This window comes from Puma concolor, unplaced genomic scaffold, assembly GCF_028749965.1.
Source record: "Puma concolor isolate L17-30 unplaced genomic scaffold, mPumCon1.1.hap2 unalloc_scaffold_162, whole genome shotgun sequence".
Classification (NCBI taxonomy): domain Eukaryota; kingdom Metazoa; phylum Chordata; class Mammalia; order Carnivora; family Felidae; genus Puma; species Puma concolor.
The window spans coordinates 12132-34905 of record NW_028240194.1 but is presented as its reverse complement, the minus strand read 5'-3'; the positions used below and the strand labels follow the sequence as shown (position 1 = coordinate 34905).

Sequence of the window (22774 nt, the reverse complement as noted above, 5' to 3'; positions counted from 1 at the left end):
TGTGCATTATCATGCAGAAAAAAAAGCTCCATAATTTCAACTTCTCATTCAAACCAAGCAATAATTTCTTACTGAAATTTTCATTTGTACAATTTAGATTTCTTTCTTTCTTTTAATAAATAGGCATTACTTTTTGCACGATAAATGAGAGGATTTTTTGGGTGAAGACTTTAATATTGTGCAATATTTTGTGCATTTGTTCAATGCATGTGTGTGTGTGTGTGTGTGTGTGTGTGTGTGTGTGTGTGTAATGAGAGAGAGAGAGAGAGAGGAAAGGAGGAGAGGAGAGAAGGAGATGGAATGATTTGAGGCAAAGCTTTCATTAGAGTCTCATCTGGATCTGTAATCTCCCCTAAAACCACTGGTATAGAGGGTCTTAGCTAGAACACAATGAAATCAGTCCTATTCTTTTCAGGTAAAACCATTATATATGTAAAATTGACAAGTTGCATGACTTTTTTGCATCTAATGACAAGTATAAAAATTAGAGCTTTGAGTAAAGAATATTGCAGTATCTTAAATTCTAGTCTATATCATTTTGATTATTGCTGGGCACTATTTACTACATAATTAAAATGTGTAATTATGTTTTATGATAGGTTTTCTTTTTACAGTCTATATTTAATGTTAGTGCTCCTCTAGACTATCAGTTAATTCTACTCACATTTTTAGTTTGCATTTTTATCTTATATTCTTAATGAGTTTGCTAATGCAGGTTTTTTCCTTCTGTTTCTGAACCATTATTATAGTTAATGGAATGCTGGATTTTTCAGATTTCCTTAAGACTGTGAATGATGTTTTGTTATTTGGTCTCCCAGGATCCAGGTAAAAAAACGATTCTTCAAAATTGCAGAAAAGAATGATTTTGATTGTCACTGATTTTAGGGTGGGATGGTTATATGGATTTATGTTTTTTTCAGATCTCTCACATAGTGTTTTCCCCTGTAGCCTAGGTTGAGAAAAATTCGACACGAGTTATTTCATAAAAGGCACTAAAAACCTGTCCACAGTATCCTAATTTTCTATCCATAATCTCCACTTTTTCCTGCATGCAACGGCTAGATTTTCTTAACACACGATTTTTGTCATATCATTCTCCTGCCCAAAAATGTAGATGCTTTTTCCTGTGATGAAATGAATGTGGTCCAAACCCTTATGCTTGACCTCCTCACCCCCTTATAATTTTTCTTGCCACTTTCCTCTTGGTAGAATCTTTTCCAGGCAAGAACCCCGTGCTCCAGTTAGAGACACAAATGTCTATACATGCCAATTTCATTCTTGTTTCCAGGCCTTTCTTTGTTCATGTGGTTTTTTTCTTTTTTCCCTTTGAAATCTCATATCTGCTTTCTTCTCCAATGTGAATAGTACTTTCTTTGCTCTCTTTGGAATCTGCTTGTATTTCTCCCTAAAAGTTTCAGACACTGATGGATCTCCTAACAACGTTTAGTTTACACTCCTGTAAATAGCAAAGAAAGTGATTGGAAGAAATATTCCTGTTACTGATAGAAACAGTGCTTCCAATATTCTGAAATCTCTAGGGTTTGTGACCTAATTTTAACAGTTCTTTGTGTTAGAACAAATCAAAACAGAAACCAGTTCCTTGGTTTTGCCATTAGGCAAGATCAAATTCCTATAATCTGTCCTTGGGGTTATATATTTCTGTCAACCAGCCTGTACTTTCTTGGAATCAAGGATATATGAATGTGATAATCTTCATATACCTGGATAAGAAGCAAGAGGCAAGAAAACTCTTTAATGTTTATTCATTAATGTAGTGAATGTTATTTAATACATTACCGTATGCATCAATTAGCAATATAGATGTGATGCTTGGCTTGCTTTCCCTCTTTGAATTTCTTCCTACTTGGCATTTTGATGAACTCCTATAGCACTGGGTTTCCTCTTTGTCTACTTGGTTTTCAGCTTATAGCTTTTTCTTGACTATAGATTTGTAAGTGTGTTTGGGTACCTAAGTACGGCCTGCTTGTCGAGCCCCAGTTGAGCTATCATGTATTCCTTTGTTTTTGAAGTTCTGGTTTTCTATTTTGACCTATTTTTTATTTATGGTCCAGTGTTCTGAGACCAACCAAGAAGTGCCAAATTTCTTTTCTTCCTCTTAAAACAGTATGCCTAATTCTCAAATACACTATTTTTAGTAAAATATCCAAGCAATATAATAGTATATAAATGTAAAATACCCTCTTTAATCCTTCCTATCTTAAAGTTAATGTTGACTTTAGCATCTTTTATTATATGCACTTATGAATGTATATAAATATTTACATATTACATATTTTGTAAGAGAAAATGAGTTATCAGTTACTAGGCAGAAGAGAACTAGAGTACCTGGGTCTTATAGAGGCAAGTGAAAAGATCAAGCATACAGGTAGAAATCAAGAGACCCTAAGAAAATAAAAGGGGAAAATATGATCATCTTATACTTTAAGAGAAAGGGATCATGCTATGTACTTTGTTGTCTAGCATGATTTTTTTTTTTTTTAACTGAGTAATATGTCTTGGAAAATTTTCCCCGTGCCAGTAAGTGTAGGTCAGCCTTTTACTTAAAAAAAAATTGTTTTTAAGTTTATTTTTATTTATTTTGAGAGAGAGAGATACAGAGCAAGTGAGGGAAGGGCAGAAAGTAAGGGAGACAGAATCCCAAGCAGGCTCCATGCTGTCAGTGCAGAGCCTGATGTGGGGCTTGATCTTAGCATCCATGAGGTCATGACCTGAGCCAAAATAAGGGGTCGGGTGCTTAACCAACTGAGCCACCGAAGTGCTCGATCCTTTTATTTTTTAATAGCTGCATGGTGTCTGAAAAATGTAGATATACTATAATTTATTTAATCCTTTATTGATTCTAATTATCTTCCTAGTATAGACACTTTCACAATGAATATCTTTTCTTATATTTCATACATATTTATTTTCACATTATAGTTTATACATGTATGCTTGTGTCCTTAAGTGCCTTTTAAGGCAAAATTAGTTGCCAATTATTAGGTAGAGGAGAACCAGAGGGACCCTATGTGTGCATTGGGGCATGCCTTCAACACTCAAACAGATAGTTTTCAACTCTTCCTTAGCCTTCATTTTCTGCGTGTGTATATCCTCAACGTAAGCCAGACCTGAGAGTTCAGAACCTACTCTGGTTTTCCTGGGTACAGACCTGTTTATGTGTGCAGCCATCTAGATGCTCAGGAATATGTTGGAACTTTTCAAAGACATCTCATTTCCCAGATTTTCCTTTTAAGCTTGTTTGCTAGCCTATTATTTGCCCCAATTGTTTTTTTTTTTTTTAATGGCATGAATCTACATTTATTGACTTGTAAATAGGTCCATGGCATATTTTTAGTGAAAAGGCAGTATACTATATGTACTGTCTTAATTGAGTGAAATGTTCACAATCGTTGATGAACGTAAAGAGACATAGAAAGGTATCCAAGTAGGATATGAATCAAAATCCATCATTTTTTGCATGCCCTGGATGGGAAATTTGTGTTGCTTTTATCTTTCTTCTTTGTACAGTTGTGGGTTTATTTGATTTTTAAAAATCATTGTGTCGGGGCCCCTGGGTGGCTTAGTCAGTGGAGTATCTAACTCTTGATTTTGGCTCAGGTCACAATCCCAGGGTTGTGGGATCAAGCCCCAAGTCAAGCTCCACATTGAGCATGGAGCCTGCTTGGGATTCTCTCTCTCTCTCTCTCTCTCTCTCTCTCCCTCCCTCCCTCCCTCCCTCCCTCCCTCCCTCCCTCCGTCCCTCCCTCCCTCTGCCCCTCTCCCCTGTTCTTTCTCTCTCTCCAAAAAAAAAACTTTTTTTTTAATCTTAAAAAATATTAGTATGTCATTGGAAGAGCAGCAATAGCATTTAAGAGCCAGGCTCCTGAATCTGACTGGTTTTGGTTCATTTGTCTCAAGTTTTTACTTAAACTAATTAGTTAGTATATAGTATAATACTGGTTTCAGGAGTGGAATTTAGTGCTTCATCATTTACATGTAACATCCAGTGCTTGCTCCAACTATTACCCACCACTTCAGACAGTTATAATGTTAACTAATTGCCTCTGATTGTGTTTGAGGAGTACTTCCAGGGAAAAGGCTCTTTGCCTTGGGCAAGCTTTGAGTCCCGTCAAATAAGGCAGCTTGGCAAGTAGGGTCTTCCAGGGAGCCACAAGGCAGGTCTAATAATGAGAGTTCTTAGAGAATGGGGCTTTGAAGAAGTTCCAAACTCATTCTTCTCCATTGGCTGTCAGGCTGCTGTTTTTCATCATGAGGGTAGGCTCTTAGTTTTCAAGGCTCCTGGGAAGCTGGGATGGTAAGATGGGAATAATGGCAAGCTAAAATGCCACAAAGCTCACGATTACTGAGGTTCAGCCGTTTTTCTGAAAGAAAACACTCTTTGGATGACTCTAAGCCTTTGATTTATAGCCAGAGTTTTGAAAAAAGTTGATTCTGACAGTTTGCGTCCATGTTCTCACAGCTTTTATGGAGGAGAGGATTCTCAGAGGTCCTTCCTCTGCTACTTTTGCTCGCCTGGTCAATAACAACTGGTTGGTTGGATGAGTGAATAATGCCCAGTTCTTCCTCCATGACTGTGCAAATCTAAGAACTTGTGGATCAGTAGGCTCGTTATATCCTGAATTCCGAGAAAATGTAGTCTGACAAAAAGTGATTTGCTCTCTGAAGTGGATTATGGGAATTGTGTTTCCTTATCAAATTAAGGGGTGCGGTAGTCTGAGGATCACTTAAATTTAGCATTAGGACGCAGGTATCAATCTGTTTAGATTTTAAGGAGGACATCTGTTTAGGGAAAATTCTCTCATTAATATGAATATTTTCATTTAGCTGTGTTCTTTCCAATTCATTTTAAAAAAATCATTTATTTAGGGGCGCCTGGGTGGCGCAGTCGGTTAAGCGTCCGACTTCAGCCAGGTCACGATCTCGTGGTCCGTGAGTTGGAGCCCCGCGTCAGGCTCTGGGCTGATGGCTCAGAGCCTGGAGCCTGTTTCCGATTCTGTGTCTCCCTCTCTCTCTGCCCCTCCCCCGTTCATGCTCTGTCTCCCTCTGTCCCAAAAATAAATAAACGTTGAAAAAAAAAATAAAAAAATAAAAAATAAAAAAAAATTATTTATTTAAAGTCAAATTAGTTAACATACAGTGTAGTATTGGTTTCAGGAGTAGAACCCACTGATTCATCACTTACATAGAATACCCAGTGCTCATCCCAACAAGTGCCCTCCTTAATACCCCTCCCCCATTTAGCCCATCCCCCTACCCACCTCCCCTCCAGCAACCCTCAGTTTGTTCTCTGTATTTAAGAGTCTCTTATTGTTTTTATCTTATTTTTCCTTTCCTTCCCCTATGTTCATCTGTTGTGTTTTTTAAATTCCATATATGAGTGAAAACCTATTTGTCTTCTTCTAACTGACTTATTTCACTTACACAATACACTCTTGTTCTATCCATATTGTTGCAAATCTTTCCAATTCATTTTTGATGTTAAGGACTGTTAGCATAAGAAAATGAAGTTTCTATGGAGAAATAGAAGACCTTTAAATAGTGGTTAAACCATTGCTAAACTCTTTGTAATATAAAAAAATCTGAAGAGAAATTTTGCATCTGTTCTGTTCTTTCTTTTACACTATTTTTTCTAAATTACATTTTAAAACAATTAATGATGCCCTCAAATTTTAGATTAAGCTGCCTTGCTATTATAGATTATACCACTGATAGATATGAAATTATTTTAGTTACAAGGCTTAACTAAGCGGTGAATATAGTATAATGAGATAATCCAGAGCTTTTAGCACAATGTTTGGCATATAAATAGCATTCAATAAATAGCACCTATCTTTGCTAATATTATATCAGTAGTGATAATAGCAAAAATTACATTTTATATTAGGAATGTGGTCAGAATTGGGCAAATGCCTACTTGCAGGTACATTTTTAGAAAACCCTATGCCTATGGAAAGGTATTGTACCCTGGTAGGCTATTGACACAAAATCAGCCCCTCCAAGAAAAGCTGTTGATTCTCATGATAAAATAACTTCTTTGTTTATTATATTTTTGCAGCATTCCAGAATGCCTTGAAGATTTTCTGTAGGATAAAAAGTGGTCGAGTTGCGACTGATGAACTGGCTGCTGTTTTGGATAGCATGGATATTCCTGTAATTCCTGAAACTTTTCAGGAAGTGATAAAACATGCTAGTATAGACAGTGAGTTATTTGAATTACTATGTAAATATATCTTTCTTGGATATCAGTGTTCTGATTCATCCTTCATCTCTCCTTCTTGATTCTTACCTCTTGCCACCTATCAACATTGCTTACTGGTGTCTGTGGTAAGAGATAGTCTAGAAAAATTAAATGAGAAATTTCTAAAATTATTAGATTTTGGTATGTTTGATAAAAATGTAAGAAAAAAATGTATTTATTTTCTTTTCAAACGTTCCTCTCTTTTCCATTTCTTGTTTGTGGAGAGATGGTTTCTTTAATGTCAAGGGCATTGGCTTCACAAATTAGGAGACCTAAATTTCTTGAATTTTTAACTTTATTAGATAGCTTTGATTACACAATCTTCTCATGCTATTCAGTTACTCTTTGCAAAATGTAGATTTTTAAAAAAACATTATGGAGATATTTAGCAGATGTTTTGTATTATATGTTTATATGTCACCAGGGGGTGTCTGATAATAATGGATTGATAAACGATTGATTCATTGATTATCCATGTATTTAATGAGTCAGATAGTCATTTAATATCTACTGTGCTTGGAACTATGCAAGGTGATACAGAGATGAATAGAACACATTTCTTTTTCCAAAGGAGTTCCCATTCTAGTGTGGAAAGAGTCAAATAAAATGAAAATGATAATGTTGTATAGCAAATACTGTTATAGAATGTAGTTAGGCTGCAAATGTATACTGGAAACACCAGGGAAAGATCATCAGAGGATGTGATGTCTGAGCTAAATCTTGAAGGATCAATAGGGGTTAGTTGGTTGAAGGTGGTAATGAAGGTGGTAATGAAAGACATTTTAGACTGAGGGAACAGTTTGTGTAAATATGGCAGGAACATTATCAGACATGGCATCCTTTTCCATGGGCTTCCACAGGTTTTTGTCATTTGTCAGTGGTGGCTTTTAGGGGGTCTTTGGTGGCTGGGATGTACTGTGAAGATAGAACCAGGCTGCATGAATTTTAGTAGGTAGTCATTTATGGTGAGTTCTGGGTTGATAGACATAAGTGGAGGGATGTTCTGGAGCATAAAGATGCCCATAAAATAGGGATTTTAAAGCTTAATCTCAAGTCATATTATTAAATAGCCTTTAGGGCATGCTCTACCAGAAGCAACAGAAATTACATATGAAACCACTGTGGCTTTTTTTTTTTTTTTTTTTTTTTGGCTTATGGAATTCTGGTCTGGATTTCCAGGCTTTGTACTTGGGGAGCTAAACTGAAAAATTATGCTGATATCATAGATTGTTGTAGGAATTAAATAGAACCTATTGGCACTAGAATAGTCTCAAGAAATAGGAAGCAGAAACCTGGGAATTATCCTTGGCAACTCTGTTTTCTCTGTTCTCCTCATGCAACCGTTGTGAATTACTATTATTTTAAACTTCTAGATATCTCTTAAATCTCTCTATTTTCCACCATTACCTTAGTCCGAGTTACCATAATTTTTCCTTAGGACCATCACTGTTCATCCTAACAAGTCCACCCACATCCAGTCTTTTTTTTTTTTTTAATGTTTATTTATTTTTGAGAGGGACAGAGACAGAATGCGAGTGGGTTAGGGGCAGAGAGAGAGGGAGAATCCGAAGCAGGCTCCAGGCTCTGAGCTGTCAGCACAGAGCCCAACGGGGGGCTCGAACTCACGAGCTGTGAGATCATGACCTGAGCCGAAGTCAGACGCTCAACCGACTGAGCCACCCAGGTGCCCCCACCCACACCCAGTCTTATCCCCCTTAACACTATGGACAGAATGATCTTTTCAAAACACACATCTGTGGGGTGCCTGGGTGGCTCAGTCAGTTAAGTGTCCGACTTTGGCTCAAGTTATGATCTCAGGCTTGTGGTTTCAAGCCCCATGTTGGGCTCTGTGTTGACAGTTCGGAGCCTGGAGCCTGCTTGGGATTCTGTCTCCCTCTCTCTCTCTGCCCCTCCTCCCCTCTCAAAAATAAATAAACATAATAAAAAAAATAAAAAAACCCCACACATCTGATCATGTTACCTCCTTGCATAAACTCTAATAATACTTCTTGGGATGAAGAGCCCTTTAAGGTCACGTACAAGGACTTGCAATGTCTGGCCTTTACCTTAGATCTCCAGCTTCATCTCAGACCACATTCTGCTTTGCTTACTGTGCCTTCTTAGAGTTTCAGTGATATACCAGGCTTCCTCCTGCCATAGCCTTTACATATAGTCTTTTCTTTTCCTGGAGCATTCTTCCCCTCCTAGTGAATTACTACTTATACTTTGGATCTAAACTCAACTCTATTCTTTAAGGATGCTTCCATGACTTTTCTGACTAGGTCAAGTTCTCATACACTCTCACAGCACTAATCACAGTTGCAACTTTTATTTCTTATATTTTTTAAAAAGTTTTTCAATGTTTATTTTTGAGAGAGAGAAATAGAGTGTGAGTGAGGGAGGGGCAGGGAGAGAGAGGAAGACACAGAATCTGAAGCAGGGTCCAGGCTCTGAGCTGTCAGCACAGAGCCCAATGCGGGGCTCGAACTCACAAACCACGAGATCACGACCTGAGCCAAAATCAGATGCCCAACCGACTGAGCCACCCAGGTACCCCTATTTCTTATTGTTTTGTGAAGATCTGTATCTCAGATAAGACGAAATACCAAGAAAGCAGATATCATGTGTACTTTTGCTCAATATTGTATCCTCAGTACTCCATACAGTGCTTATGGCACATATTAACTGCTCAACAAATATATGTTGAATGAATTAATAAGTCTCACCCTTCACTCCATCTCCTCCAACCAGAGAGAATAAGATTTTTTCATTTTGTCATTTTTAATAACCTGGCTGTGACTTAAGGTAAAATTCCTCATTGGGGAGGTCCTTGTCTTTTGACTAGGAAAATCATTTTAACAGGTATGTTTGATTATGAGAGCTAAAGCCTATTGGGAGATACCTAGTTTGAGCAAAAAGGTAAGGTAAAGTACTCTATATAAGAAAACGACAGGAACTTAGAATACAACAGTGGCTAATCGGCAGCTGGAAGAGGAACACTGAGGGAACCTGAGAGTGGATGGGGTTCTAGCAATCAATAGAGAGTGGCTGTAGAACTCTAGGACAATACTATGTAGTGCTTGCTGTGCTATAAAGAAATCCCTGACTCTCATTAATTTCAAGTTATCTAGTAAGAGTTGGTTATATACAATAGCCTTGTGTTAGTCATATGGTGGGTCTATTTTCTTTTTCAAGGAAAAAGGTCTGTAGGTTCTGTGTTAGGTAGGCTTGGGGTGGAGAGAAGATAGCACCTATAGGATGTGATAATGTGAGAGAGATCAGGAGTCCACGGGAATAGAAAACAAAACGAAAATCAACTGCCAGCGTATAAAGCACTCAGGAATCTTCAAATTTTGGAGGGAGTATTGATTGCTGTTCATATAATGTATGGTGTGGGGTCGGGGCTATTTTACTTAAACATTAAAGGAAAGGACACCCTCAGAATGCCAAAAGTTTTGGGTTACCCCGGTAGTGGATATGGATTCTTCTGTGACAGAATTTTGAAGTAAGGAGTGATATAAGTCAGTTATCCCACTAGTGGAAGCCGTAGCACCCTGGTATAGGTACTGTTTTAACATCTTGTTTTTGTATTTGGTTTGGTTTTTTGGAGCAATACTGATACCATGGAGAATATCTTCATGAGTATGCATGATGAAGAGGAATGCCGCTGGAATTTGCAAGGAAGTCCAACAAGCATTTGCTTCATTAAGATCTGGCAAGAGGAATATGGAAAATCACTGTGTGACAGTTCTGGTAGTTTGGTTTCTGAGATAGGATATTGGTGCAGTAGTTTTTTCTCTCGTGGTATTTACCGATCTAGTAATTGAACTGGGTGAAAAGTAGTAACTAGCACGATTTTTGATGAGAAGGTCTTTGATATTGTGGAGCTATTGTGGAGATTATGGAAATGTGTTAATAGTCATTTTACACCTTCAAAGTAATGTTGCCCTGAATATGACTTTGATGATGAGGATAATTTTTTTTCACATTAGATAGTTACATTTTCCAGGTTGAATGGAAAGGAAAGTTCCAATATGAGCTTCCTCCAGAAGGACAAATGTAAGAGTGGGAAGCTGTTTTGAACTTCTCTTATGAAGTAAATGCTACCTGTAACTATACTGATTGTCTCAGTCTCAACCAGGAATTATTCATTGAGGTTTTGATAAGCTAGGTAGGGGTCAAAATAGTAATTTCAGATTCTGTAATGCTTATTTGGCCACCAGAGACTATATAAATGGATAGTATTTGTCTTAGAGGTGTGTGAGAAATGTTTGTCATTGCATAGAAGAAGGAATAAATTTGAGCGAGAGCTAGTAAATCTGTAAATGGTTGGCTACTGCATGCTCACTGCAATGTTGGACCTCTTTCCAGAAAGGGGAGTTCTTTAAGTAGAGACCAGATATAAACAATACAGCCTTCTCCATTGGATTAATTTATGGATGATCCAACAGAATACTTTTCACTGATCAAATTCAGGAGTTTGAGGGCTGAAGCCTTGAATGATTTTAGGACTTATGCTTTGATCTAAGAACTTGGGATATGGACTCTACAGAAGTTCCAGAAGTTCACTGGGGTGTTAGAACCACAACCAAGAACAGAATGAGAATAAGTACCAAGAAAATAAAAAAACAGAATGTAAGAGTGGCGCCTGGGTGGCTCAGTCAGTTAAGCGTCCAACTTCGGCTCAGGTCATGATCTCGTGGCTCATGAGTTCAAGCCCCATGTCAGGTTCTGTGCTGACAGCTCAGAGCCTGGAACCTGCTTCAGATTCTGTGTCTCCCTCTCTCTCTGCCCCAACCCACTTGCATTCTGTCTCTGTCTCTCTCAAAAATAAAGAAACATTAAAAATTAAAACAAAACAAAACAAAACAAAACAAAACAAAACAAAACAAAAACCCAGAATGTAAGAAGCAGTTCTAATCAGAAGACAACTTAACATCAATTGGGCTAGCACTTCTTTGGTTGGTCAAATACTTACTTGCTTTGCAGTGATTTAAAGTCCTGGACCTGACATAGCTTACCAATTTTTAAAGAAGCAGAATGAAGCAATCTTACCCAACACCGAAACCATAGTGTATATAATAATTCTTGGACTCAAAAGGCACTTTAAAAACTGGCATCTTCTTTTCAGGGTCTTTGCTTATGCTTATAACTGAATAGTTGATTTTTTAGGCATAGGCTGAAGAACGAACCTAGTATTTTTTTTTTAAATTTTTTTTTTCAACGTTTTATTTATTTTTGGGACAGAGAGAGACAGAGCATGAACGGGCGAGGGGCAGAGAGAGAGGGAGACACAGAATCGGAAACAGGCTCCAGGCTCTGAGCCATCAGCCCAGAGCCCGACGCGGGGCTCGAACTCACGGACCGCGAGATCGCGACCTGGTTGAAGTCGGACGCTTAACCGACTGCGCCACCCAGGCGCCCCCCTAGTATTTTTATAAGTAGGTAAGTCAACACCTGGTCTTTCTCACTCACCTTGGATGTCAAGCGAAGCCAGACATTTGGAGGCAAGAACTATTGGGTGTCCAATTGGAACAACATTATTTGAGGTCACTGTCTCTGACCCCATTCTCTGTCATACACTGTCCAAGAAGGAAAATGGTTTGAGACAGAGGCAAGGGCAGGAATGGTAGGAAGTTATAATTATGGGAGTGCTGTACATGTGTAAGACGCCAAGTAAATGGTTTACTGCTATCCACAATGTAGACATTGCATGATTCTTTACAGCCTTTAGTATATTTATTCATTCAAAAATATTTTTTTAATTTAATTTTTTATTTTTTTAAATTTACGTCCAAATTAGTTAGTATGTAGCGCAAGGATGACTTCCGGAGTAGATTCCTTAGTGCCCCTTACCCATTTAGCCCACCGTCTCTCCCACAACCCCTCCAGTAACCCTCAATTTGTTCTCCATGTTTACAAGTCTCTTATGTTTTGTCCCCCTCCCTGTTTTATCAAAAATAATTTTTAAAAAATAATTTTTTTAAAGTCTGTTTATTTATTTTGAGAGAGAGACAGTGCAAGTGGGAGAGGGGCAGAGAGAGAAGGAAAGAGAGAATCCCAAGCAGGCTCTGCACTGTCAGCGCAGAGCCCAACGTGGGGCTCGAACCCATGAACTCTGAGATCATGACCTGAGCCCCAATCAAGAGTCAAACACTCAACTGACTGAGCCACTCAGGTGCCCCTCAAAAAAATTAGTTTTTAAGTGCTAGGAAGTATATAATTTGCTAGGCATTGGGGAAACAAATGACATCCTGTACTCTTGAAGAGCTCACAATCCAGTGAGAAAGACAAAAGAGCTAAAACTTGAAATTCTACCTATAGTAAATTCTCAAAACACTATTTATTAAATGAATGAAATATTAACCTGATTACCTAGCTGTGGAGCTTAAAATGTGACTAATTTCTTTTGATGGGAAACTCTTTTATTAAGGGAAAAAGACAATAATGGTCTTTTATGTTTCAGTGTGTACTGAGCTATTAACAATTCTAGATATTATTCACAACCTCTGTTCCTACTTTCACACATCTCTGTGTTGTTTTTGTATTAGAATGGGATGGAAACTAGATTTGTGTTCAAAAAAGAAATAACAGTACTTGAACTTACTCTTTCTATTACAGGTAACCACATGGTGGATATTAGAGATATTCTATTTATTTTGGATGAACTACAGCACCAGTATGAAGATTTTTGTAAGTGAGCTCTCGTTGCTACAGCAAGTATTATTTATAAATAAGTTGCCTTTAAATTAAATCCTAATTTGTAGGTTTTATCATATGGACTCTGAAAGCCTTCTCTGACCCCATGACTCTAACTCTTTAAAATTTTTTTTTTAATGTTTTATTTATTTTTTGAGAGCAAGAGAGACAGAGCGTGAGCGGGGGAGGGGCAGAAAGAGAGGGGGAGACACAGAATCCAAAACAGGCTCCAGGCTCTGAGCTGCCAGCACAGAGCCCGACGCGGGGCTCGAACTCACACACTGCGAGATCACGACCTGAGCTGAAGTTGGACGCTTAACCGACTGACCCACCCGTGTGCACCCCCCCCCCATAGATAACTCTAAACTCTAACTCTTTAGATAAAAGTTTAAATCCTAAACATACCTAATCAGTATTGATTATGTAACTACCATAATTTTCTTTTATCTTTCCCTTAATATTTTGCAACATGAAGTCAACTTTAAAACAAAATAATAACACTAAGAAAAAAAAACGTAATTTGCAACTTGTGGGTCATTCTGACATCCTGACATTGACAGTTAAAAATTTTTAATATAGGGGTGCCTGAGTGGCTCAGTCAGTTAAATGTCCAAATTCGGCTCAGGTCATGATCTCATGGTCCGTGAGCTCAAGCCCCTCATCAGGCTCTGTGCTGACTGCTCAGAGCCTGGAGGCTGAGGCAGATTCTGTGTCTCCCTTTCTCTCTCTGACCCTCCCCTGCTTGTGCTTTGTCTGTCTCAAAAATAAATAAACATTAAAACATTTTTTAAAAATTGTTTTTAGTATATTATTCAGTATCATTCATGATTAGTTTTGTTTTTCTTCATTAAGTACGTTTTTAAAAATCTCTTCCTGTTGCACATGGTGTCACTCCCTTTTCTTTCTCTGTCCGGACATCCTTTGGTCAAGATTATCTATGTGTATAATTTTAAGCTCAATTTGGCTCAGTTGGTTGAGCGTCTGACTTCAGCTCAGGTCGTGATCTCACGGTTCGTGAGATCCTCAGCTGCTTCGGATTCTGTGTCTCCCTCTCTCTCTCTTCCTCCCCTGCTCACAGTCTGTCTCTGCCTCTCTCAAAAATAAATAAAGATTTCAAAAGATTAAAAAAAAAGAATTATATAGTTCTAATAAACTTGCTACAAATAGAGCAGCCTCTTGCCTGATCCTTTCCTCAGTTTCTCCAGAGGCAAACATTTTAGCTGATTACCTGATATTTGTTTTCATGACTGTAAATAACATGTTTGTATTGCTTCTTGTTGATTTTTTTAAATTTTGGGTAGACCTAGTAAACTCCCTAATATGAAAAATAAGGATTTAGCTCTGTTTCATTTTCCCTGTCCCCACCACATCCACTTCCCATACCTATCCATCCTCCTAATATAGTCATAGGGTAATTGAGTAAGTTTTAATTCTGTATTTATGTGAATATATTTATGTACACACTATTCACTGCTGAGCCACATGTAAGTATCTTGTGGCTACTTTCTCTTTCTGTACAATTTTTCCCTCTTTGAGTTGTCTTACTTACTTATTTGCTTGGTTTAAAAAAAAAGTATATATATTACTGATTGAAGCTTAAACTCTGCCAACTGTCTAAATATCCTCTTCGTAAGTTTGTCTGCACAAGGTATTCTAGTAGTTTTGTCTTCTTGAAGAAATCTTCTTTAGAGTATTTTGATGTTCTTCAGTATGAATTTGTTGCCCTCTACATTTTGTGTGCAACTGTCATCTTGAGATCTTTCTTCATTAACATGCTGGAGACTTTTCACTTCTCTCCTCCTATGACAGATTCTGTCTTCGTATTTTATGGATGGTTTGGGTACAGAATTCTAGATTGTAAATAATTTTCTATGTTTTCTAGTTTTCAGTATTGCCATTGAAGTGCAAAATTTTCTGACTCTTGACTTTGACACTGATTTTTTTTTTTTTTCAAGCATATAGGATATTTTCTAGTCTTCTGAAAGTCTCCTGGAAAGAAGTTTCTTTGTAACGATTGTGCTGAATACAGCGTCCTTTGATTCTGGAAAATTAAAATAATTTGTTGATGATTTCCTTTCCTCTATTTTTTCTGTCTCTGTGGAAATCTTGATATTTGGATATGTGACATAATGGGATGATTCCTTTTTTTTTTTTTTTAACCTTTTTCTCTTATCTCTTTGTTATGCTTTATTTATTTATTATTTATTTATTTATATTTATTACACGAGTGGGAGTGGAAGAGGGGCAAAGGGAGAGGGAGAGGGAGTCTTAAGCAGGCTCCACACCCAGCGCAGAACCCAACATAGGGCTCAGTCTCACGACTGTGAGATCATGACCTGGGCTGAAATCAAGAGTCGGATGCTTAACTGACTGAGCCACCCAGGTGGCTTCTGAGAGAGTTCCTTAAATTTATCTTCCAATGCTTCTATTTCGTTTTTCATTTGTACTTTTAAATTTCCAATAATTTCTTTCCCCTCTGTTATTGTATTATAATAGCCTCCTCTTATTTCATGGGCATTTCTATTGTTCCACAAACAATATCTTCTGTTGCAACTACGAACTTCTGTTGCAGTGCTTTCGAGATTTCCTTTTTCATTCATATTCTGTCTCCTCCAAGGTATTTTTTTCTGTTTGTTTTTCATTGTAGAACTGTTCCTCAAATGTCTGGTGATCTTTGGTTGTCTACTCATATTTGAGAATGGTGAACTCAAAAGCTATTTGGAAGCTCTGAGACTGAGGGCAAAACTAGCTGATTATGAGCTGTAGGATAGTGATTCTTAACCAGAGATGATTTGGAGATTTCCCCCACCCCCCACCCTGAACTTCCCCTTCCCCCAGGAACATTTGGAAACATTTGGAGACATTTTTGGTCATCACAATCTGTGTTACTGGCATCAAGTGATGAGAGGCCAGGGATGCTTCTGAGTATCCTACAATACACAGGACAGCTCTCTCAATAAAGAAGTATCTGTCTCTGGGGCGCCTGGGTGGCGCAGTCGGTTAAGCGTCCGACTTCAGCCAGGTCACGATCTTGCAGTCCGTGAGTTCGAGCCCCGCGTCGGGCTCTGGGCTGATGGCTCAGAGCCTGGAGCCTGTTTCCGATTCTGTGTCTCCCTCTCTCTCTGCCCCTCGCCCGTTCATGCTCTGTCTCTCTCTGTCCCAAAAATAAATAAACGTTGAAAAAAAATTTAAAAAAAAAAAGAAAAAAAAAGAAGTATCTGTCTCAAAATGCCAGTACTGCTGAGATTGAGAAACCCTGCTATCATCGGCTGGTCTGGCTGGGCTATTTGCCTGGAAAACCCTTAATATGACTGTCTTTAGGGTATATTTCCTTTTGAGATGGTCAGAGTGTTCAAAGAAACTTTGAATATCCTTCCCGGAGGTATAGCCTTGCTTCATAGAATTCCAGGTGTTAAATAAGACGAAAGACTGAAGTTCCCATTATTCAGTGTAAGCCTCCCTCCGAGTTTTGCAGGTAACACTCCTACCCTCTATTGTGTTTAGTATTCCATAATCCAGAGACCTTGTGTTTAACCCTTTCTGATGAATTGTCACTTTCCTGCTGGAGTAGGAGAAGATCAATAACTGGCTGTGCCCAGTGGATAAAAGTGAATATCTGGCCGTGTGAAGAGACCCTAGGTATCAAATTACTACTTAAAGGGATTTTAACCAGTTCTTTCTTTTTAGCTTCACTCTTACCCTCACTTTTAGACGTACCTAAATGCTACTAATTTATGAGCTTTTGGAGTTTTTGTGTTATGAATTGGGTTGCTTCTTGGCTTTCCCCATTCTGCCTTATGGTTCAGCCTTTTCAGGTCTACTAAGTTCATCCGCTTTCCAGATTCCAAAATTTAATTGTAGTAGTTTCTTTTCCTCTTCTTTTTGTTATTATGGATTTGTGATGGTTTAAAAATTCCTTTAGTTTATTTTTGAGAGAGAGAGAGAGAGAGAGAGAGAGAGAGCGAGCCGGGGAGGGCAGAGAGAGGGGAAGACACAGAATCCAAAGCAGGCTCCAGGCTTCAAGCTGTTAGTACAGAGCCTGATGTGGGGCTCCAACTCACAAACCGCGAGATCATGGCCTGAGCTGAAGTTGGACACCTAACTGACTGGACCACCGAGGCATCCCCAAAATTCCTTAGTTTAAATGGAGTGTTTTGGGGCGCCTGGGTGGCGCAGTCGGTTAAGCGTCCGACTTCAGCCAGGTCACGATCTCGCGGTCTGTGAGTTCGAGCCCCGCGTCAGGCTCTGGGCTGATGGCTCAGAGCCTGGAGCCTGTTTCCGATTCTGTGTCTCCCTCTCTCTCTGCCCCTCCCCCATTCATGCTCTGTCTCTCTCTGTCCCAAAAATAAATAAACGTTGAAAAAAAAAAAATTTAAATGGAGTGTTTGAAGGCTGTTCAATTTGCTATTTTTACCTGAACGTTTCAAAGTTTATTTTGAGGGGCACCTGGGTGGCTCAGTCGGCTAAGCGTCCGACTTCGGCTCAGGTCATCATCTCACGGTCTGTGAGTTCGAGCCCCGCATCGGGCTCTGTGCTGACCTCTCGGAGCCTGGAGCCTGTTTCGGATTCTGTGTCTCCCTCTCTCTCTGACCCTCCCCTGTTCATGCTCTGTCTCTCTCTGTCTCAAAAATAAATAAACGTTAAAAAAAATTAAAAAAAAAAAAAAAACAAAGTTTATTTTGAATTCTAATTTTGTCTTTGATGTAGAAGTTTTTTCATTAATTATTCTTTTCTGACATAGATATTCCTAATAATCACATACCCACTCCCATGCATAATAATTCATGTTATTCATTCTTCTGTATCTTTGCTGATTTTTTTAAAATTTTTTTTTTTTTTAACGTTTATTTATTTTTTGGGACAGAGAGAGACAGAGCATGAACGGGGGAGGGGCAGAGAGTGAGGGAGACACAGAATCAGAAACAGGCTCCAGGCTCCGAGCCATCAGCCCAGAGCCCGACGCGGGGCTCGAACTCACGGACCGCGAGATCGTGACCTGGCTGAAGTCGGACGCTTAACCGACTGCGCCACCCAGGCGCCCCTCTTTGCTGATTTTTTTTACTAGTTCTGTTATAGAGAAAGGAACATTGTCTCCAAATATAATTGTAGATTTGTCTATTTCTCCGTTCAGTTTTGTCAGGTTTTGGTTCATGCATTTTGAAGCTCTGTTGCTAGGTGAATTCACATTTAGAATAGTTCTATCTTCTTGGTGAGCTGATTCTTTTATCATTATGCAATATGTATGTGATCACTGGTAATTTTCTTTTCTCTCAAGTTTACTTTTTCTGATTCTAATATAACTCCAGTTTTCTTTTGATTAGTGCTTAGATGGTAAGTATTTTCCATCCTTTTACTTTTAACCTTCTTATATCACCAGTCTTGAAGTGTTTTGTAAACCACACAGAGTTGGGTGATGTTTTTTGTATTTATTTGTATAATTCCTATATTTTAATTGGAGTGTTTAAATCATATGTAATGTAATTACTTATACATTCAGACCAGGTATACCATATTATTATTTGTTTTCTATTTTTTCCTCTGTTTTTCAACCATTTTATCCCTTCTTTTTTGGGGAGCATTTTTTTAGTATGTGAATTTATTCCATATGTATTTTCACTATATCTCTGTATTTTTCCAGTGGTTGTTTTAAGGATTATAGTATACATACTTAACCTTTTCTAGTATACTAAAATAAATATTTTACCACTTCAAGTGGAATATAGAAGTTTTACCATTATATAGACCTTTTTACCCTCCCTCCGTTAAGCTGTAATTTTATTATGTATTACCACTATACACACTGAAAGCTTCGGACAATGTTTTATAAGTTTTGCCTTCAATGATCAAACATATTTTAAACTTCTAAGAGGAGAATAATAGTCTATCATAAAATCAAGTATTATAACATTTGAAATACTTTAAAATGTGTTATTCAAATGTAAGGTACTATTCTGAGCCGTCAGATGAATTTTATAAAGGAAGCCCCAGTGGGACATTGTATTAATATCTTTCTGAAGAGGTTATTTTATATATAAACTATTTTTTCCCACAAGTACTGAGAATCTTTAGGAGAGTAAATATTTGTATTCTGATGTTAAATTAAAAACAATTTTTTTAATGTTTATTTTTGAGAGAGGGAGACAGAACGTGAGTGGGGGAGGGGCAGAGAGTGAGGGAGACAGATTCTGAAGCAGGCTCCAGGCTCTGAGATGTCAGCACAGAGCCCAATGTGGGGCTCAAACCCATGAGCAGTGAGATCATGACCCGAGCCGAAGTGGGATGCCCAACGAACTGAGCCACCCAGGTGCCCCTGTATTCTGATTTTATAAGTAAAAATTTCCCCACTCCAACTTCCTTATACTTCAGTATGCTCATAACTAAGGGATTTGTAGCTGTATTGGCATATTTAGCCTATAATCTTTCAAAATTGGCAGAGTGGGGAATGAGAACTACAAACTTCAGTAGGCTATCACTTTTGATTTGGTGTAACTTCAAATAGCTTTGGATAAAAGAATTTAAATATATTAAACCAGAAGATTATATTTAAAAATTTTTTTTCAACGTTTATTTATTTTGGGGGGGACAGAGAGAGACAGAGCATGAATGGGGGAGGGGCAGAGAGAGAGGGAGACACAGAATCGGAAACAGGCTCCAGGCTCCGAGCCATCAGCCCAGAGCCTGACGCGGAGCTCGAACTCCCGGACCGCGAGATCGTGACCTGGCTGAAGTCGGACGCTTAACCGACTGCGCCACCCAGGCGCCCCCAGAAGATTATATTTAACCTAGTTAATATTTCAGTCTTAGTTATCAGCTCTGTTAGTTTTTCAACATATTAACCTTATTTAACTTTTTAAACTGTGTTTATTTAAGCAATTGATAATTTCTTGAATAGTTTTCATGAGGACTTAGTTGTTACTTTTTAAAAACTATTACAAATGGTACAGGTAAATAGAATAATTAAATATGTTTCTCTTGCTTAGCAGTTATGGAATCATCAGCCTTGGATGAGTCTACTTCAAACAGAAAGTTATCAAATATATCAGAATGTTATCCACAGTATAGGATGAAAAGCAGTTTCTCTTCCAGACTACGTGAACCATCATTATTCCCAAAGTTAAATAGAAAACACCTCCAATATCATAAAGTTATGGAGGATAATGATTACCTTGAATTTAAAAGATCAAAAAATCCTTTGCAAAGAAAAAAAATCCTAAATGGGGTTGATAGCAGTGATATAGGATTCTGGGAACCATATTCAAAGGATGGCATAAACTTTAAGAAAAGTTCAGAGAAGATTGAAATTCATGACTCAAAGTCTACGTCACATAGCTTGAAGAGCATCACAAGCCTCAAAAAGTCTCTGGATAAAAGTGATCATTTTAGTACCCCCAAACTTCAGAAGCCAGCTGTGAGAAGGCATTCCAGCCTCCTAAAACAGGTTTCGTCGAAAGAAAAGATTGCAGTGAATGCTCTGGGTCAGTATCATATATGTAAGTCAAAATATAGGTCCTGGAGTTCTTGAGTCATCACAGAAACAAGCTGAATTAACCATTGATTAGACCGTTGTTTGCATTTCATTTGTCAATACTAATGAGTAATCACCACTTCTGGTATATAGACCAGTGTATGTAACACTGTGGTTTTAAGTTGTGCCTTTTCAGATGGTTGTGTTCCCTTTTTCAGATGCCTAACTTTGACCAAGAAGTTTATTCAGAGATTAATCCAACTCACTCAAGTTCCCTAGAAATAGAGGGCCTGTTTTCTTTTGGAAATGCTTGTTTTATAATTTTTAAGCTAAATATGTAAGGAGTCTATGTGAAATTTTTGTTCAGGTTCCATCATTTAAATATATGATATCCATATCCAATATGATATGATAATGCTTCAGATATCATCTCTTTTGGACATGGGAATATGAGGAAAGATAAAATAACTACTATTTTACAGTTTGGTTCCCCAGGGCGTTATGGTCTTTCTCCAAGATGAGCAAGGTTTTCCAACCAATGTATAGTTTCCTCCTTCCGTGGTACCTCTATCACAGAAGTCCTGTGTGTGGAACTTAATTAAATACTCCTTCCTATAGTCCTTGGCTGAAGTTACTTAAGTTGTTTATTTTCTTGAAAGAGACTTATCTTTTTATTGCATTTAATATTGAAGGCAATTGTTAAAATGAGTGCTTAGTGAAATACTAGTGGTTCTTACACAGTAATACATATTTTAAACAACTCAGTTGAACAGAAAATGTGCTCTTTTAAGGAGGCACAACAATGTTCTTTCTGATTCCTTTACCGATACGCTACTATTACTCTGTGCCTCATTCCTAATTCTGAGTTCTTTATATTCCAGTAAGATGAAAACCCTTGTTAAAGGAACAGTGGAGTAGTAGGCATTTAGCCCTTGGGTAGAAGAAGCCTGTGGAAGAAAGCGCTTATCTATCTTGCTGGTGTCGCCAACCTTTGCCATACTTAATATTCTTTGTAAAGAGAAGTGTGAAATCGTTTATCTGGTATAACTTCTCAAGATAAATTGATGGTAATTGAACATTTCTGAAATGTGACTGTCATTGGATATACATTTTAAAAACATTTTTAACTTTTCATTGTTATGATAATTTTTAAATCATAAGAATTACACAAAGGGAAAGACGTTTCTATATACTCTTCATCTCGTTTTCCCAGGTGTTAAGATCTTGTATAATCACAGTACAGTGAACTAAATCAGGAAATTGACACTGATACAATATTATTTATATTCTGAAGATCTTATTCAAGTTTTTTCAATTGGTCCATAAATGTATTTTTCCTGGTTCAAGGTCTCATCTAGGATCACACATTACATTCAGTTGTCACGTGTCCCTTAGTCTCCTCTGACCTAGGATAATTTCATGACCATGACACTTTCGAAGAGTATTGACTAGTTAATTTGTAAAATGTCCCTCATTTTGGGTTTTCCTTATATTTCTTCGTAAGTTCAGGCTATGCATTTTTGGTGGGAATTACAGAGAAGTGATACTATGCCTATCTCAGTGCATGATATGAGGGGACTCACGATGGCCATGTGTATCTCCTGCGAAGATTGTATGATTTTGAAGATTGTGAACTGAAAACATGGTAGCCTAAAATGATGGGAAGGGGAAGAACTCTCATTGTTTGCTTGGAATCCTGGAATTTAAACTAAACACTTTGTTGTTGTGATCTCTTGAACTCGTTCATTATATTTTAATCAGAACCAAGCAGCATTGGCTGGGTCACTGGAACAGGCTGTTCCTCCAAACAAGTAGTTTATAAACATTTATAGAACTTCAAGATTGTTTTCTGTTTGAGCTATATGGGAAATATTTAGGTATAATGTAAGACACAACAGAAATACGAAGAAAAAAGCAGTCATATGAGGTAATAATAATTAGATAAAACTTGTTTTCTAATTGCTAAAGACTTTGGGTGCTAATTATTGCTTAAGACACATAAATTCTGTGGCTGAATAGTTTTCTACATTTTGTATATTTAGAAAACATCTGTGAAGCTATCAATAAACTCCAAGAAAATTGCATTGCTACAGAAGAACTTCAGTCAGGGGCGCCTGGGTGGCGCAGTCGGTTGAGCGTCCGACTTCAGCCAGGTCACGATCTCGCGGTCCGTGAGTTCGAGCCCCGCGTCGGGCTCTGGGCTGATGGCTCAGAGCCTGGAGCCTGTTTCCGATTCTGTGTCTCCCTCTCTCTCTGCCCCTCCCCCGTTCATGCTCTGTCTCTCTCTGTCCCAAAAATAAATAAACGTTGAAAAAAAAAATTTAAAAAAAGAAGAACTTCAGTCCATTTTG

At 38.0% G+C, this 22774-nt stretch overlaps 1 protein-coding gene across 2 annotated transcripts; it reads left to right on the top strand.

Annotated features, from left to right (window-relative positions):
* Positions 1 to 741: 741 nt before the first annotated feature.
* Positions 742 to 22742, top strand: LOC147571608 (EF-hand calcium-binding domain-containing protein 13-like). 2 transcript variants are annotated; one of them, XM_086696207.1, is made up of 5 exons: positions 742 to 825; positions 6077 to 6220; positions 12881 to 12952; positions 19942 to 20433; positions 22466 to 22742. In XM_086696207.1, exons 1-5 carry the CDS (start codon positions 792 to 794, stop codon positions 22732 to 22734), a joined length of 1011 nt encoding a protein of 336 aa, XP_086552333.1. In that variant the 5' UTR covers positions 742 to 791; the 3' UTR covers positions 22735 to 22742. The 2 variants fall into 2 exon arrangements, with proteins under 2 accessions (XP_086552333.1, XP_086552332.1); XM_086696206.1 differs by having other exon boundaries at positions 19939 to 20433.
* The last annotated feature ends 32 nt before the right edge of the window (positions 22743 to 22774 follow it).